Source organism: Trachypithecus francoisi, unplaced genomic scaffold, assembly GCF_009764315.1.
Source record: "Trachypithecus francoisi isolate TF-2019V2 unplaced genomic scaffold, Tfra_2.0 Lachesis_group19, whole genome shotgun sequence".
In the NCBI taxonomy this organism is placed as follows: domain Eukaryota; kingdom Metazoa; phylum Chordata; class Mammalia; order Primates; family Cercopithecidae; genus Trachypithecus; species Trachypithecus francoisi.
Window position 1 is genome coordinate 23,207,163 of NW_022681464.1, and position 18,582 is coordinate 23,225,744.

Here is an 18,582-nt window from a genome sequence, read left to right on the forward strand (position 1 = left end):
CCTTCCCCACCCCGACCACACCCCACCCCATCCACCACCCTGCTCCCCTCCCTCCCATCCCCCACCCCTGTCTGCCAGGTTGGAGGAGGGTTTAAAGCCAGGTGCACCGAGTCAGCTCGCCATGTCCAGATCCGGGGACAGGACCTCCACCTTCGACCCCAGCCACAGCGACAACCTGCTGCACGGCCTCAACCTGCTGTGGAGGAAGCAGCTGTTTTGCGACGTGACCCTGACGGCCCAGGGCCAGCAGTTCCACTGCCACAAGGCCGTGCTGGCCTCCTGCTCGCAGTACTTCCGATCGCTCTTCTCCAGCCACCCCCCTCTCGGGGGAGGGGTCGGCGGCCAGGACGGCCTGGGGGCCCTCAAGGACCAGCAGCAGCCGCCGCAGCAGCAGCAGCCGTCACAGCAGCAGCAGCCGCCGCCGCAGGAGGAGCCCGGGACTCCTTCTTCCTCCCCCGACGACAAGCTGCTGACCAGTCCCCGGGCCATCAACAACCTGGTGCTGCAGGGCTGCTCGTCCATCGGGCTGCGCTTGGTGCTCGAGTACCTCTACACGGCCAATGTGACCCTGTCCCTGGACACGGTGGAGGAGGTGCTGTCGGTCAGCAAGATCCTGCACATCCCCCAGGTCACCAAGCTCTGCGTGCAGTTCCTCAACGACCAGATCTCGGTGCAGAACTACAAGCAGGTGTGCAAGATCGCCGCGCTGCACGGCCTGGAGGAGACCAAGAAGCTGGCCAACAAGTACCTGGTGGAGGATGTGCTGCTGCTTAACTTCGAGGAGATGCGCGCCCTGCTGGACTCGCTGCCGCCCCCCGTGGAGTCGGAGCTGGCGCTCTTCCAGATGTCCGTGCTGTGGCTGGAGCACGACCGCGAGACCCGCATGCAGTACGCGCCTGACCTCATGAAGCGCCTCCGCTTCGCGCTGATCCCAGCCCCAGAGCTGGTAGAGCGGGTCCAGTCAGTGGATTTCATGCGAACCGACCCGGTCTGCCAGAAGCTGCTGCTGGACGCCATGAACTACCACCTGATGCCCTTCAGGCAGCACTGCAGGCAGAGCCTGGCCAGCAGGTAGGAGACAACAAAGAGGAGGGCGGGGGTGGCGGGGCGGGGGGGGGGGGGGGGGGGAATGGGGGAGAGAGCCAGAGAGGCCGGAGGGAGGGGAAGGGGCAGGGAGGAGGGAGAGATGGGTGGGCTGGGCGGGTGGCTCCAGCAGGATGAAAACAAACGCAAACAATTCAGAGTGTGTGGGGAAAGTTGATTTCAGAGTCCCTGAAAGGTCAATAGGGAACTGGCCTAACAGCATCCCTGAGCGCTCCAAAGCCGAGGTTCTAGATATCTCCAGAGCCATAAACATGGGAATTGTGGACTCAGACTGAAATTGACAGGCAGGTGGGGCCAAAGGCCAGGAGAGTTAGAAGTGTAGCTTTGGCAGTCTCTCTAAGCCAGTTCTCCCTACAAATCTCAAGATGGGCTTGCTCTAGAAAAGGGATCCTGTGGTGAGGAAAGCCCACTCCACCCCTCCTCAGTTCTGCCTTAGGTGAGCAGAAGAGCCCAGGGGATGCTTGTAAAGGAAGGCTCTCATGGTCTTGCTGTCACACACTCAAGTTGTTTCTTCATGACTGGGATCTGCTCCCTGTGGATGTCAGAGCTCCAAAATGCTTTGTCTATTAGGGTCACTATTGGAAATGCTGGTATCATGTGCCCAGGCAAACTTTTCTACGTTGTGGAAAGCCTTTCCTTTTCACTTTTAAAGGAGAGTAAAGCAAGAGATTTCAGGGTGATGGGGTGAATCTTGCCTAGTAACTCCCATTTCTGAGAAGAGTGCAGTTGAAAATTGGGATGGGGGAGTGGAGAGGCTTCTAGCTCCACTTGGTCTGTGTGCCTGCTCACCAGTGACAAAGAAGTTGGGGAGTTGTTGCTGCTCCTGTTGTTGCTAGTTAGAAACGTGGATGTGTGTGTTGCAAGTAGGATTTCAGGGGAGAGAGAAATGATGCCTTTTAAAAATGCTGCTGAGATAAAAAGGTTGTAGGAATTGACAATCGTGTTTTATTGGCTCCAATTTTAAAACCATTTCTAATGAGCCCTAGCAAAGGGTTTCTTTCTCTTTTTAGAAAAGAGAAACAGTATCCTCTCAGTTTCTCATGATAAAACATCATGATTCCAGATGCCAGGCTACACTAGCCTAACCACCAAAGTGTTACATTAGCAAAGCACATGGTTTGAAAATCTAGCAGGGCATTTTCCCAAACAGAATGATGTCTAAAGGATGGGGCCCACCTTGTGCAGCCTTATAGAATTAAATGGAGTGTGTGTGTGCGTGTGTGTGTGTGTGTGTGTGTATTTGTCATTATGTTTCCACCAGACCTAGGTAACTAAAGTTTCAAGAAATGGAAGATATTCTCTACACTTTTTTAGGCAGCTCTAGTGTTAAGGAGAGGCCAAGAGTAGGCATGAGGAATTTTGAACTTGTAACAAAATCCTGTAAGTTGATTTTTCTAACATCTGTGGGAGATGAGTTAATGAATCGGGTTGTCAAAAGATGTTAATAGGACAATAGAAGAAACAAGAATCTAAATCCCCATGTGCTTTTAACAGTGAGCACAAGAGGCCAATGAGGAAAAAAACATGAAAAGTATTTTTATTTTGTTGGAATTTTTCGCTTGTCTAAAGATCCAAATGGCAAACTCAGTGTGATGGGCAATGGGCATTGGTGATTAATATTCTGTCATTTTAATATTTACCACTTTTAAATGACCTACAAGTATACTTCATTTAGCATATATCATACATAGTCAGTAATTCAGACAACACAGTTATAGTTCTGAACATACATTTACTCATACTTTAAAAAATATGTATAATGCGGTATAAATTCAGAAACCCAGAGGAATAATAAAGTTAAGATTTAACTTATTCTAAAAGTAATTTTGGCAGAGGAGCTTTATAAATTTGGTCCAGTGAATAATTTCTGAAGCTCTCAATGCACTTGTATTTAATAGGTATGTCCTAAGATTCGATGTTAGAAGAGTTTGACTTTCAAAATGCAAAATCCATTTCCCACTTTAGTCAAGATTCAGCACACCAGCTAAGGCCTGCTGGCTCTGTCCTGGTGGCTGGCTGAGATACCAGGCTGCCTGGCTCCGTGACGACACCTTCCAGCTTCACTGGGCCACATCATTTGAAGGATATGTAGTGGTGTCTGGCCACTAAATGCTTACAAGTGTCATGGGTGCTGCAAGAATCTGATACTTCTGCAGTAGGAAGAAAGCTGTATTTTCTTTTAAAAGAGAAAGATACAGAAAAGAAAATAGTTCATGTGAACCTATCATTGACCTCAAAATAATATAATTTGGGTTTTATTCCATTATTCGTAAATGTAGCACTTTGAATTTTACAGACTAATTACATTATTTTAATTTTAATTCACAGGAAGAATGCCAAAATAACCATGACGTTCCTAACTTTAAAGTAGACAAAAATGCTGTAAGTTGCAACCAGCAGTATCAAATCAGCCCATTTATTACAGCATCAGTGTAATATAAAAATGTTCCCTCAGCCTTATGTGTCGCTTAACAGGGATAAATGTGTTAACCAATTGGTTTTGAGATTACATCACTTTTATTGAAGACAATTGAATAGAAGGACTTTGTATTTATTACTTTTTATCCACCTGTAGTTATTAAACTCTAAATATAAAAGAGTTCATTAAATTCAGAGAGGGAGATGAAAATGTCAAATTGACCAGTCTTTTGGAATAAGTACAAAGTATAAGCAAATAGAATAACTTCAAAACAGAGTTCACTTGTTAAAGAATATATTATCTATAGAAAGTAGAGATATTAATGTAATCATAATTTAAGGATTTTAAAGATTATTAAATAATTTTGAATTTTTATTAAGTCTAGAAAAGTAAAGGAGCCCAAGTATAAAATCTTTATACAAATGCTCAAATTAATTTAAAAGATTCCCTCTTGTTGCTTAGTTTTTCTAAGTTTACCAGTCGCACTCAAATTCGTATTCCGTTTCACCAAACTTAACATAAGGACAATAAGTAAAATAAGAAACTTGTCACTCTGTATTCAAATACACACATAAGCACATAAGTAATTTAAGATGACAAGACTTGACAAAGGATATAAAGTTTCAGTTAGACAGGAAGAATAAGTTTTAGTGATCTATTGCGTCAACAACGTGACCACAGTTATTAAAAAAGTATTATATATTTCAAAATTGCTAAAAGAGTAGATTTGAAACATTCTCAACACAAAAACATGATAAAGAGGTGAGGTGATGGATAGATTAAATCAGCTTGATTTAATCTTTCTGCAAGTCAATATTAACATCATCTAAAGCATGAAAATTTAGTTTCATAAAGTGACGTGATATGCAGTGTTCAGTACATTACATGTAAATAACAGAAGACTTATAGTCTAAATTTAGCTTAAGTAACCCCAAATTTTTTATTTGCAGTTTGAAATTTTAATGTATAATTTAGCAATAATCCCAAATAAATCAAATTGGACTAGATATTAACTAACTGGATAAAATTAACTGATGTTTTACATTTTCATTGCACCTCACACAATGTAACACATAAATGCTTATTAAAAGTTGAATGAATTAAGATTATGAAATAAGGCTCAATGTTGTACTTCATCAATACATTAATTTACGTTACTATTGCACATAACAAAAGTTTACTGAACCTTCTCCAAGAAAACACCTGTAATAGAAATACATTCATGAAATAATCATATTTTTTAAGCATTTAACAACTAGCTATTATGTCCTGTGTGGGGTTCCATATTAAAGTGTAGTTTTAAAGAAATTATATTTTATAAACAACAGGAGACTACCTAAGATTTCATTTACTACAAAACATAGTCTATTCATAGATTTCTCATAAATTAATGTAAAAATCTATTTAAACATGAAGGGTACTAACTATCTATCTACTAAAATGACTTGCAATAACTAAAATGCCATTACATTTCCTAATATACAGTTTTGATTCCTGGCTTTGGTGCTTAGAAAGTGTTTCATTAAATGTAGGACAATATTTTCTATTGGTTCTCTTTCTAAGAACTGAATAATAACCTTAACAAAGCAAACTAATCTTGTATCCATGCATTCTCTAAATTGTTACTTCCCTTTATATCAATTTGATACCCTCAGATTAAAAATTGTTAGGTAGTTAAATTTTGTATCAGAAATTATTCAACCATTCAGAATACAATTTGTTTATTATCTGAAACAGGACCATTGATTACAAAATCACATCAACCGGTGTGGGAGTCAAATAGTTACATCCTACAATCAGAAGGTAATTAAAAAGGATACCAATGTATTGTATTGAAATAGAGGACTTACTGTTAAAAGTGGACGTTTTCCAGTTTTAATTCATGCTTGTATTTTTACCATTTTTATGAACATGAGGTTCACTCATTACCTTAGCAAATTCTAAGTATCCCAATTTTCTTAACTTAAAAAAACAGTAAAAAATTGGTTACCTTTTTTACAACGGCTACTGCGTAACAGGTGATGTTGATGCACTTCACAAAACATTAATTAATTGAATTTGCATAATAACCCAAGGTATGAGTACCATCATTAGCATCATATAGATAAAAAACTGATTCACAGAGAAGCTAAGCATTGCTCCATGATTGCACAGCTGAACCCAGGCAGTGTGGCAAGTCTATGTTGTCATTCACAGTATGCTGTTTTTTACTATCACTCCTCAAATGCTAGCCAGGCTGTAATCTAGTAATTGACTGAAGAATTATATGTAGACTTAAGACTTTTCTTTTAAAAAAGAAACTTGTGAGGGTTAAATATTAATGTATCTGACTTTAAAAAAAAATTAGGAGAGTTGTTTTTCCAAGCCAGGGGTCAGCAATTTTTTTTCTATAAAAAGCAACACAGTGTTTATTTTTGGCTTTGGGGTCACAAGGTCTCTGTTGCAACTATGCTACTCTTCCCCTATAGTGCAAAAACACAACTGACAGTACATAAACGAATGGGCATTGCTGTGTTACAGTAAAACTGCATTTGTGGGCACTGAAATTTCATATAATTTTCACATCATGAAATATTATTCTTTTAATTTTTTCAACCACTTGAAAACATAAAAGACATTCTTAGTTTTCAGGCTATACAAAAATATAAAAATAAGAGGTGGACTGGATTTATTCTGTGAGCCACGGTTTGCCAACCCATGTACTAGGCACTTGGGATGTATCAGTGAAGAAAATGGATAAAAACAATTTGCCCTTATTTTAGTGGAAAAAAATCCCTATTAGTCTTCATCCTTCTGTTTGGAAAGAACTCAAGTCTAAATAATTCTACCGTTCTAAGTTAGAAGTTAATTTTTCCAGAATGTGACTTAAGGATTTGAATAGTGATCCTTGGAAGCTAAATAGTGATTAATTAAAACAATGGATAAGTTTCTCATTTTTTCAAGCATACTGGATATAAAACCTCCTAATGTAGAATGGTCATCATTATTCAGAAGAAGCTTAAATATTGTTTATATGATATTTTAATCATTTCGAGTAGGAAATCAAAGTAGGCGAGTATATTTAACACACTATTTTTCTGAGATTAACGGGCACATATTCAGCAAACTAATCTAGGCAAACTAATCTAAATGAACATGTGAACAATTATTTTTCTGAGTGTCAGTCTGTATCTCCAGCTGCTTTGATCAAATGGCATGTGTTATCAGGATTCCTGACTTCTGAGTGGATCAGCTGGATTGAGTATACATCCTGCCTGCCTTCTGCAATGTGAACAACCTCTGGAGGAATACTTACCCCATCGTAGTTTGTCTTCGGTGTCTGTCTCAGACCCCAATAGACAGTGACTTCTCTGAATATTTGTAACCAAAGCACTTAACTCAGTGCCTGACCCTTGATCTAAAAATGTGAGTTCGTTATATATTGCTATTGGTCTTAAATATAATTGAGATAGACACTTAAGGTTGGCTCAGTGTCAATCAACAAAGCTAATGTGCAATAAAAATATAGGTAACTTTAAAGATGATTACACACACGTAAACATACACACAACCTGTTATTTGCCAATAATAATAGTAGCTATCACTGACTGAGCAACTACCACAAAGCTTGATTTATCACTTACAGTGTTTCTAATCTTTACAGCACCCTTTCAGCCTTTTTAAAAATTAGAAAACTGGGACTCAGAGAAGATAACTAATTTACCCAATTATCTGAATAGGATTGAGTCAGAGGTCCTTATCACCAGGGGAATACCCTGCCATTATGAGTGTATATTGGAGATATGGCATCGACAAAAGACAAACTCTGATCTACACCTTCCACTTCTGTTTTACCACATCACAAAAGTCATTAAAAGTTCCTGCCATCTAACTCTTCTTCAGGCCACTCAACCAATGAAGAATGAGGGGAAGACATTAGAAAGTCAGAATTCTATCCTTCTGGTCTACAGCACTTAATTATTAGTTCTGAATTAAGGGGCTAAATAATGAAGTTGCTGAGATTTGGCACTATAATATTGACTTACTAAAAATAGAATGAGCCAATGCACTTTAAATAAAGAAAGAAAAATAAGAACTTTCAGTTTAACTATGAAAAATAACTATGAAAAAAAAAAACCTTGAAGCTTGAATTTCAACCAAAAGTTGTTTTTCCTGGATTTCTGTGCACTGAAGTACTAGAGGGGTGTCAGATTTGTTTTTGTGACAGTAAAACACTATTCATGTTGGTGATGCTTTCAGGTGATTAAATAACCAGGTAGAAGCTGGAATTATAAAAATACCTGTATATTTTAATAACATAAAATAAGACCTCTCTAACTGAAAATTTATTCTGTCTATGTTTTGTTTCAAGAAAATCATTTTAACAATTGTTAGATCATAAATGTTTGTCTTCTCTCATTCATTCAGAATTCAGAAAATATGTTCATTTTCCATGTCCTTTTCATTGATTTCCAAGATAATTCACAATACATGAATTACTACTCATGATTTATTTAAATTAAAACAAAACAAAAACACTATTTTGATATGGGTAGGAGGGTGACTTAACCAGAAAAAGGCTATCTGTTGTAATACGATGATATAATGAGTGTGTTCATTTTACTGTAAATACCAGAGAGGTTTATCTATTCACAAATAATATTAATGCATATAGGATTAGAACTATTTGCAACATTAGAAGTAAAGCAGAAAGGTACTAGGGAATGCCTACCATAAAAAGAGAACATAAATTACAGGGTAATGAGAAAAAGAAGAAAAACAAGAAGTAAGAAAAATGCAAGGAATAAGGGGTATCAAACAAGTTATTAAGAATGTGAACTATCTGAAAAAGGAAGAAAAAGAAGATGGGCAAGAAAGTTCTAAAGACTGGAAATTAGGTGTTCAATATTTACAAATCAAGATAAGTACAAATCAAGATACACTTAAATCATGGCATACCCAACCTTATATAATTTAGAGTTATAGACAGAGTTCCATTAAAAAGAAAAAAAAAAAAAGTCAGTCCTCAAAAGAAAGAAAATATTGTCACAAGAAAAAAATGTCAATCATGGTACCTTAACGCCTATAATTCCATTCGGTTCAATAACTGTGTATATGTAATCTGAGTTAATAAGATTTTTTCTTGTTTTTTTTAAACCCATTGTTGTGCTAGGTAATGCAGTAGTTTCAGAAGTGTCAGAATTCAAGGAGGACAACCCGTTATGTGAATATAAGGAGATAAACATATAACTGCATTTGTTGCAAAATCATCTTAATTCCCACTGTAATCTGACCTGGCAAAAGACCTGAGAAGCAAGGAGAACTTCAGGACCTCTGACAGCTTTTTAAATGCAGGCCGATGACTGTGTCACACTGATAGTGAAAACTTAGAGTGATGTGCTGCAATTTACTACTAATCAGAAGTTGTTCTGTGGAATATCCCCCACATTTGTATTGAGCATATATGGTACATCAAGCTCTGAGCTAAGTTCTGAGATACAGAGTTGAACAAGACAGACACGTTTCTGACTGCATGCGATTTACAGTAAAAAGAGAAAGAGTAAATAATAACACAAAATAATCACACTGGCAATACATAATCTATAAGAGAAAAGTGACATGGGCTGGGACACTTTGTAACAGACAGCGGTAACCTTATCCAGTGACTGGAGAAGACTTTCTCTGCAGCAAAGGTATAAGATGAGCCTGAAAGATGAGCCATTCTAAGTAAGGGGCCTGGGGAGAAGGCAAAGTGTGCAATTGTAGCGGCAAAGCTGAGAGAAAACCACGTGCAAAAGCTCCCGGGCAGAAAAGAGCTTGGCACCTTCCAGGAATTAAAAAAAAAAAAGAGTGTGTGGCTACATTTGTGGCAAGAGGGGTTGTCCAAATCATACAGGAAGTTGTAGGCCCTGCTAAGGATTATTTACAACATAGATACATTTTAAAATGGAAAAATCAGCATGTTTTTCAGTTGAACTGAGAAAAGAAGTAATACTATTGTGGAAACACTGCTGCCTTTGGAATCATAAACCTAAGTGGGCCTGGTTCCACTTTAGTCGAGTCCTGCAGCAGTAAAATGGGCTAATAATTATGGTTCTAACTACTTACCAGGGTTTGTAGAAAGATCAGCTGAGATTGTAGAAAAACTGAACATAAAATGCTGTTTTAAGTTTGTATATTATTAATTTTAAAAGACATATTTAGCAAAATTTACCTGAATGCACTTTTGCCTATCAAAAAAAACACTAGGACGTATTTGTGATACCACTGATAGCACAGAAATAGTCAGAGACTGTTAACACCAGGAGAATGAAGTTGGAGGGAACCAGAGGTGAAACCAAGGGCATCAGAAGGAAGTGGGAGCATTAGAATTTTCGACAGCTCTCAGCAATTTGTATTTCATTCTTCAAAAGGAAAATGATGGCTGGTTGAGTTACAAATGTCTTTCATTTCTTCCTTTCATAGAAGAGAGTTCCTCTTCTTTTTAATCTCAGAAACTTAAGCTTAGAGACTTTCTTTTCTGCTGCTCCCAAAGCCTTTCACATGCATATGTCTGGCTTCTTTGCTCCCAGAGCGCCTGTGAGGGGGTTGGCAAATTGCACCTGCGTGGGGACTCTGAACTTCCTCAGAGCTCAGCTGGGCCACCGTATGGAGACTGGCTCACTGGAGGCTGCAGAGAAGTGAACTGAAGAATTACAGTCGGTTTCACTTCCCTGCCTTATGTGCCTTCAGGTGCCTCTGAAGACAGGCGAGGCCAGTGAAATGGAGAGGAGGAAAAAGAGAGAAAGCAGCAATATCTGAGAAGAAAAAGTCCTTGAAAATGTAGAGGCATTGTTGAAAAATATGGAAAGATGAATGTGTGTGTATGTGTGTTTGTGTGTGTGTGCGCCTGTGTGTGTACACAGTCCAATCGCATATTGTTGGGTGCTCCCTTCAAATTTTCTATAGAGTGATTTCTGAGATGTGTTTTTATCAGATAAATGTCTATTTTGAATGTCAGGGTCAGGGTGGGATGGTCCACAATTCACAATCTGGCACTGAGTGAGGAATTATTGGGCTGGGACGGTCAATTTGTCACCAAAAAGAAAATAGTCATATTTGTAAATCCTCCTTAGAGCAAAACAACAGACGGCTGTCTGGCTCTGATTTTGAGCGCCCCTCAAAACCAACCACATCAGAGCATCCCATGCAAAATGATGGGATTAAAAGAGGGAATAACCTCTGAGTCAGAGAGGGAAACTTTAAAGGAAACACTTTAATGCTATCAGGTGTACACTGGGCCCTCACCACTTTCTATTTCATATGCATTAACAGGAGTTCACTGATACAGTGAGAGATCCCAGTCAGTATGGGTGTATTACAGAGGCAGAAGTGTGTGCCCAGTAGCACAGATGAATTTGGTGGATTGGTTACTATAGCAACTGTACCACCATGTCAGTGGCAATTCCTGTAATCTCCGTCTCCTAAGGTTTCATAAGCATTCACTCCAAAATGACGAGAGAGAGAGAGAGAGAGAGAGAGAGAGAGAGAGAAGGTTACAATGCAGATATCTTAAACAGCTGTATTGTGTAGTAATTAAGACCTGAAAGTTAGACAAATGCTAGTTTAAATCTCACCACTACCACTTACAAGCTGCTTCTCCTTGGGTAATTTACTTAACCTATTTTCAGATTCCTTACCTATAAAATGCACATCAGAATACCCACTTCATTAGGGCAATTTTAAATGTTAAAATAATGTATGTACATCACTTAGTATAGTGCCTGGCTATAAATATTCAATGATTGATAGCTTGGATTTTTATAGGAATCGTTCCATTTACATCTACTTACCTTTCTGTTCAGTTGTTAGGACTTTCACTTCCATACAAAATGTTTAGAATTGGATTTCCACATGAGTCCTGACACTGTTCTGATAATGATTATGCTTCTGCTGAAGCATTATCCATTTTAGTCATCATTTTAAGTTTATGTTCATTTTATCCACCTTCGAGTGATGTACAGAGCCCAGGCCAATCCTGGAATTTTATTCCATCCTTTTGATCTATTCATGCAATCAGAAAATTTAGAAAACCCATGGTAGATTCACATTGAGCAGCTTTATTGAGATGTAATTAACATACTATACAATCCACCCACTTAAAGTATATAGTTCAATGGTTTTCAGTATATTCACAGAGTCGTGTGGCCATCACCACAATTTTAGAACATTTTAATCATTTCCTCCCCCTAAAACCTGTATCTGTTAGCAATCACCAATCATTCCCTCACCACCACCGTAATCTTCCCCACTCTTAGCCCTAGGTAACCACTAATCTACTTTCTGTCATCAGAGATTTGCCTATTCTGGACATTTCATTTAAATAGAATCATACAATATATGGGTTTTTTTGAATGGCTTCTTTCATGTAGTGTATTTCCAAGGTTCATCTGTGTTGTCACAGGTAATACTACGTTATTTATTTTTATGGCTGAATAATATTCCATTGTACAGATAAACTACATTTTGTTGTTTATCCATGGACATGTGGGTTGTTTCCACTCTTTGCTATTATGAATAATGCTGCCCTGAGCATGCCTATACAAATTTTTGTATGAACATATCTTTTCATTTCTCTTGAGTATGCATACACCTAGGAGTGGGAATGCTGCCTCATATGTTAATCCAGTTAACATTAAACAAATATTTAACCTTTTGAGGAACTGCCAGATGGCTTTTCAAAGCAGCTGCACCATTTTACATTCACACCAGCAGTTTATGACAGTTCCAGTTGCGCCACATCTTCACCACTACTCATCCGTCTTTTTCATTATAACCATCTTAATAGATGGGAAGTAGTATCTCATGGTGGTTTGCATTCCCCTAATGGCTAATCATGTTGAGCACCTTTTCATGTGCTTATTGGCCACTTGCATATCTATTTTGAAAAATGTCTCTGGGCCTGGTGGTGCATGCTTATAGTTCCAGATACTCGGAGGCTGAGGCAGGAGAACTGCCTGAACCCAGGAGTTTGAGGCTGCAGTGAGCTGTGATCGGTCCACTGCACTCCAGCCTGGGCAATAGAGCGAGACACCGTCTCTAAAAACAAAAAAGCAAAACAAAACAAAAAATACAAAAGAGAGAGAGAGAGAGATGTCTATTCAAATTCTTTGGCCATTTGTTTTTTAGTTGTGCTATGTGTCTGTTTATGATTAAGTTATAAATATCCTGTAAGCATCATAGGACTTCTTATGGTACCTAGATCACAGCTGGGGCTACTTTCTGCAGGAATAGGTTATACTATTTGCAAAAATGAAAATAAAATACATGCAGATGTACAGCGAAAAATTCTCTAGATGATTTTATATGACACTTATGACTATTATTAAAAATCTTGGTATTTGGTATGGCAGAGAAAAATATCTGTGATTGATTTTGGTATTGTTTATTTTCCTCTTCATGTAATCATTTTAGCTTTGATGACTTGGGCATCATATTTCTTAAATGATATCCTGGACTTGGATAAGCAAATCTTTCATTTCAAGGAAAATATTTTCATTACTTGAGTTACTTAAATTTTCTTAAAGACACATAAGAAATATTTTTTTCAAGCAATGTTAATACAATAATTACTTTAGGAAAATAAGGTGAAAGTTTTTTGACTTCCAAGACATGATATCTGATAAGAAGCACTATAGAAGAAGAAGTACTGCGTGTCAAAAGAAAACAAAGCAAAAAAAAACAGCAGCTCTCAATTTAAAACGTTCCTTGTGGGGATCAGCAGGAAACAGCAAAGCACGGGATTTTCAGTCAAGGCTGAGATTCGATGGAGGGCTTCACCACACATAGCACCAAGTGGATTCCAACATGGAAAAGCTAAATTTATCGTGAGAATAACTTACCTGGTTTCATCTTTCCTTTGCTACAGTCTCCCGGCAGTTTTCCTTGGGGACAAAAACTGCTGCTACTGCTGCTCTTGAAGAGAAATTACTTTTACTACTCTTAGTAAGTGGGGTACTGTTACTTCATTGTCGCTTCTAGTGTGTGGATATGGAAGATTGGTCAACAAATTGTTTCTTGGGCTTAATGTTTATGCTGCTGAATAGAACAATTTCTATTTTGATTATGTATCTTCATGAACAATCAAATTCTTGCTTTCTCTGGAAAGATTTACATATTTGATACTTAAGAAAGAAGACTGAGTCACCATGACAGCTCTCAGAGCAAGATGGTAGGGATTGTAATGTGGATTTCTTTATATTTCACGGAGACAAGGTATTATCAAAGAATGTGATTATTTTACAGGTTTTAGAATGCATTTTCAACAAATCCCAAGAATGCAGAAAACCTCTTGAAATTAGTCACAAGTTTTTGTCTTTAGAAGATATTTTCTTCCCTTGGCAGAAGTTCTAGTCATGTAGAGAAGGTACCAATTCTAGACAGTCACTTCAGAACACCTGGAATCTGGACACACTTCAATTGGCATTCTTGTATTCAAAATTGAAAAGTGAAAATAGACAATGCAAAACTGAAATCGTTAAACACCACCCTTGATGCACTCAAATAAAATCAAGATTTGGGGGTTTTCCAGGGTTAAGGAGCAGCAAATGAAACCAACAGCAAGTAGTCTAGGTAAAAATCGATCCCAGGAAAAGGGACACCTCTCATGCAGGAAAGAGCCCCTCAAGCCTTCCATCAGTTTAATCAAACTGACAGTCCAACTTCCAGGAAACAGTCATTCTTTTGACCTATTAAGAGAAGGAATTATTTCACCTTAGAAAGGTTTTTTTGCATAGTGTTTCACATTTGCATGCATGTGTTTGTGTGTGTGTGTGTGTGTGTGTGTGTGTGTGTGTGAAGAAAAGTCTAAACCCTAAAGTCTCCAAGTGGCTTAATGAAAATTTATTGTCTCCAATTTCTGGTGGTTGGAAGTTCAAGACCAAGATGCCAGCAGGGTTGATTTCTGTGGAGCTTCTCTTCCTGGTTTGCAGACAGCTGCCTTCCTGCTGTATCCCCATATGGCCTTTTCTCTGTGCTTACATGCAGAGAAAGATCTGGTGTCTCTTCCTCTTCTTATAAGGACACCAGTCGTATTGGATCAGGGCCTCACCCTTATGACCTCATTTATTAACATTAATTACCTCCTGAAAGACTCTATCTCCAAATATAGTCATTTTGGGGGTTAGGGCTTCAACACATGAATTTGGAGGGAACACAGTTTAATCCATAGACAAGGCCAAGTCTAGGACACAAAATTAGAAAACAGGGAAATTAACTGAAATACTACTTTTCAACTAGATCCATACAAGCAAAGTTATCTAGGCAGTTGAGCAGTTATCCAAGTCAGCAGTGTATAAGTAGCTCTTTCAGTAATGTAAAGCTACTAGAGGAAAAAAATGCAGATGCTTTTTCCTCAATTCCAGAAGATCTTGCCTAGACCAGTAGCTTTTTAAAGAATCAACCATAGAGTTTTTTAATAAAATATATCTTCTCTAGCTCCACCCCAGAGATTCTAAATAAATTGATCTGAAAGGAGGTCCCAAGAACCTGCACGTTTAGCAAGCGACATAGGTAGTTTTGCTACCAGTAGATTTTGGACCACATTTTGAAAATCATGGAACTCAACAAATCATTGCTTCTGTTTTTTGAATTTGCTACATGTCTCTAAAAGATAGGAGAAAATACTGAGAGTAATGTATTAAAAGATAAGTTCGGGAAAAATTTTTGCAAAATTAATAGAAATTTGATTAATTGATATGAGAAAAAGGGAAATGAGTCATAGGGAAAGTTGCTGAAATGACCAAATTCTGGGGGATTTATTTCCTCGAGATGAAATTTGGGTCCCTACCACGCTAGAGAATTTGCAGAAGAATTCAAGCCACACAGTATAGCATCCACAATCCAGCTTCAGAGAACATGGTAAACTTTTCAGAATAATTTGTTGCTGCATGTCAAAGATCTGATAATGAAAAGAATATTGCTCCAGATTAGCTGATGGGGTGTGTCTCAGAGGCTTCTGTGAATTCCCTTTCCAGCAGGGGATGACCTTGGAGGGTTTCCTAGATACCACGGAGCCCTCCACCTAGGGTTCATTGTGGCACCATAGTCCCTCGAGGGTTGATGATACAGCAAAGAAGAGAAAGAACTGGCTCCCTACAAGGAGGGAGAGGAAAAGCAGAGGAAGATAAGAGATTCCATTTCACCCACAGCAGCAGGGTGTCCCTAAGCAGGATTCCACAAGCCACACTTCATTGTCTCCACAGCACACACATCCACCAGGGCCTGCCTCCCTCCCTTGCTGCAGACCTATCCCAAAATAAGGATAACCTTCTTCTTTTATCTTTACCCCGGGATGATTTCATAGCATTTTTCTTTCCCTTAAAATAAATGTTGAGTCCTTTTAGAAGGAATCCACTGAAAGTCCCTTCTTGAAAATGGACACCTGTTTGTTGCCATGAATATTCCAGGAGAAGCCTGGAGAAAACTATCCTGTTACTAATTTTTCTCACTATCTCCCTGCATGACCACTCCTGCAGTGAATCTCCGACTGGAAACAGCCTGCTTGGCAGGAGGCTGGCTCCAGTTCCTCAGAAAGAGCCTCACAGTTTCCCCACAAGGAACCTCTCCCTGGAGTTAAAGTAATGAATGAAATTGGACTTTAGATCAGGAGGCTGTTGTCCCACTGAGCATCATCTTGAATGGCTGAACTCCTTTCTTCAGAATGGCATGTTGCTGTCAAAATATTCATTTCTACCATTATGTCTCACTCTCTCAGAGATATAATTTTAGTGGAAAGATGTTGCATCCTTCTGAACCTGAATTTTCATTATTATTTTGCGACCTTGGTGTCTTTCTGCACTTTTTCTTCTGCAGCAGGTGCCAAAGTTTCCTTAGGTCAAAAAGTCATTCTTATCTCTTCCAAAAGCCAGCCAGATGGGAGGGAGAGATAAAAAGAGAGGACGAAGTCTCAGTAATGAGATTGGCCCTCAGGAGGCAGCATAGTCTAATAATTGGGCTTTATTAGGAATTTAAATGCAGGCATTACTTACGAGTCCATCACTAGCCTGAGAGTGATGCTTTATCTCCTTTCGTCACTAGGCTACACAGAGCTTGAATGACTCCACTGTGACAGGCTGCACAGAACCACTTCTCTCTTGAACAAAGAGAAGAGCTTTCTCCTGTCACGCACATATTAGTTGTCTCCACCAGCTTGCTCAGTAGCAAGCATCTGTGCTAGAGAGCAGCAGGACCCTGCGTTGCACTTGCAGGCAGGAGGATTAGTCTGAGAGCTAATGCTTGCCACGCAACTTCCTCACAGGGATGTGGGGAGGATTAATGAGATGCTATTTCCATTGCAATTTATGCTCTTCAGAAGAAAGGTGCTAAGTACTAGGTATTAGAATTAGGGATTATATAGGTAATCAAGCAAAGAAGATATTCAACTGCTTCTAGTTACTAAAGGAAGCTTTAATCTGGGAGGTGGGGAAGGAGGGGGAAATTCAGTGAGTATAAACTTGGCTGGAAGCCATTGTCCCTCTTGAAGCAAACGACCAAGAAAGAAGTGTCAAGTGCTATGTACAGTATAAAGATAAACTTGACCTGATCCTTGGGGCTTACGAGCTAAGCCTTGGGTGGTGGGGATGGGCTACATTTCATGGATTCAGATAAAGGTCTTATGACTTTTTTGTTATATCTGCCGCTGCCATCACCAGCCAGTCTACAAGTTTGGTGCCTAGAGGAACGTGGCAAAAGCATAAGCCAACTACTCTAACGGCATGCTAGAGGACACAGTAACATTCTGGAAGAATTGTGGAGGAGTGTGAGCCACAGGGGCAGGATGAGAGGTGAAGGGGTGGTAAGATGGCTAATCAAAATTGCAGTGTGTAAAGCAACAGCCAACAAAGATGTTGATCTTCACATGGTCACACAGACAGGAAGTGGCAGAGTTGGAATGTAACAGGTTTTCAGAGCTTCAGATATTAAAGTCCTGGTTTCTTCCATTTCTTATAGTGTATCCCCAAGTAGTATTTATCTGCCACTGGTAGAACGTGAGACAATTTCAGATGGTACACAAGAAATCATTTTAACATTTATAACAGGCTAGGTATTGTTATATTTTAATGTGTGTTAGAGATAAAATAATTAACCCATGAAGCCCATGATTTAGTAAATATAATTGCTTAGAAACATGGTTCTCAATACTGGTTGCATGTTATTAATAGAATCAGTCAGAAAGCTTAAAAGACACACACACACACACACAACACACACACACACACACACACATGCACACACGAACGATGCTGGGTCCCATCCCAGATCATTGAATCAGAGTCCCTGAGAAGTTCTGATAGCTTATAAAAGTTCCTACAGCCCATATGGGGAACCACTACAATAGCCTGGGATTTTTAAGGAAGCATTTTTTTAAGTGAGGAGTTTTAAATAAAATATATAGTAAATAATTTCAAAGTGTGTAGCTATGGCAAAAACAATGAAAGTCCTTTGTTGTACTGGTAACTGAAGTTTGGCAAACATTGTACTCTGTCATGGTAGGCTCCTATTCTATAAGACAACACCAGACCTAAAGAGCAAAGATAAGCAGAGACATCCAAAGAAGAATGATGAATGTGATAATGTAACAAGAGAAAGACTCATTATTTGGACATGCTCAGAGAGGGATAAAAGGTGGAGGGTCTAGGGCAGTATATAGTAAAAATAGCAGCTTAGATTTGGGAGTTCGTTGATATGAATGTCCTTTCCCCCAATATGTAGTTCTCTGAGTCTTCCACCCTGTGGTTCAGAAATGTCGCTTTTTCCTTTTTCCCAGTTGCCTTTTGACACCTCTACCCCCGCTGACTGAACCTTGAAACAAGTAAGGAAAAAAAGGATGTAAAGAATCTATAACAACTTCCTGGATAGTGGGAAGTGACTTTTAGTCTTCCCACCTATTCCTTCTTTGTTGTTGTTGTTTTTTGTTTTGTTTTGTTTTGTTTTTTTGAGATGGAGTCTCACCTGTTGCCCAGGCTGGAGTGCAATGATGTGTCCTCAGCTCATGGCAAACTCCACCTCCCAAGTTCAAGTGATTCTCCTGCCTCAGCCTC

General features: G+C 39.0%; 1 protein-coding gene across 1 annotated transcript in view; it reads left to right on the forward strand.

The window, feature by feature from the left end:
* The window catches only part of KLHL14 (kelch like family member 14), a 101,074-nt gene that overhangs the window by 774 nt on the left and 81,718 nt on the right, over positions 1-18,582 (forward strand). Inside the window, exon 2 of the mRNA XM_033178034.1 lies at positions 79-1,071. Within this exon, the coding sequence (XP_033033925.1) occupies positions 122-1,071 (950 nt within the window). The 5' untranslated portion in view covers positions 79-121. The remainder of the gene's footprint in view (positions 1-78; positions 1,072-18,582) is intronic.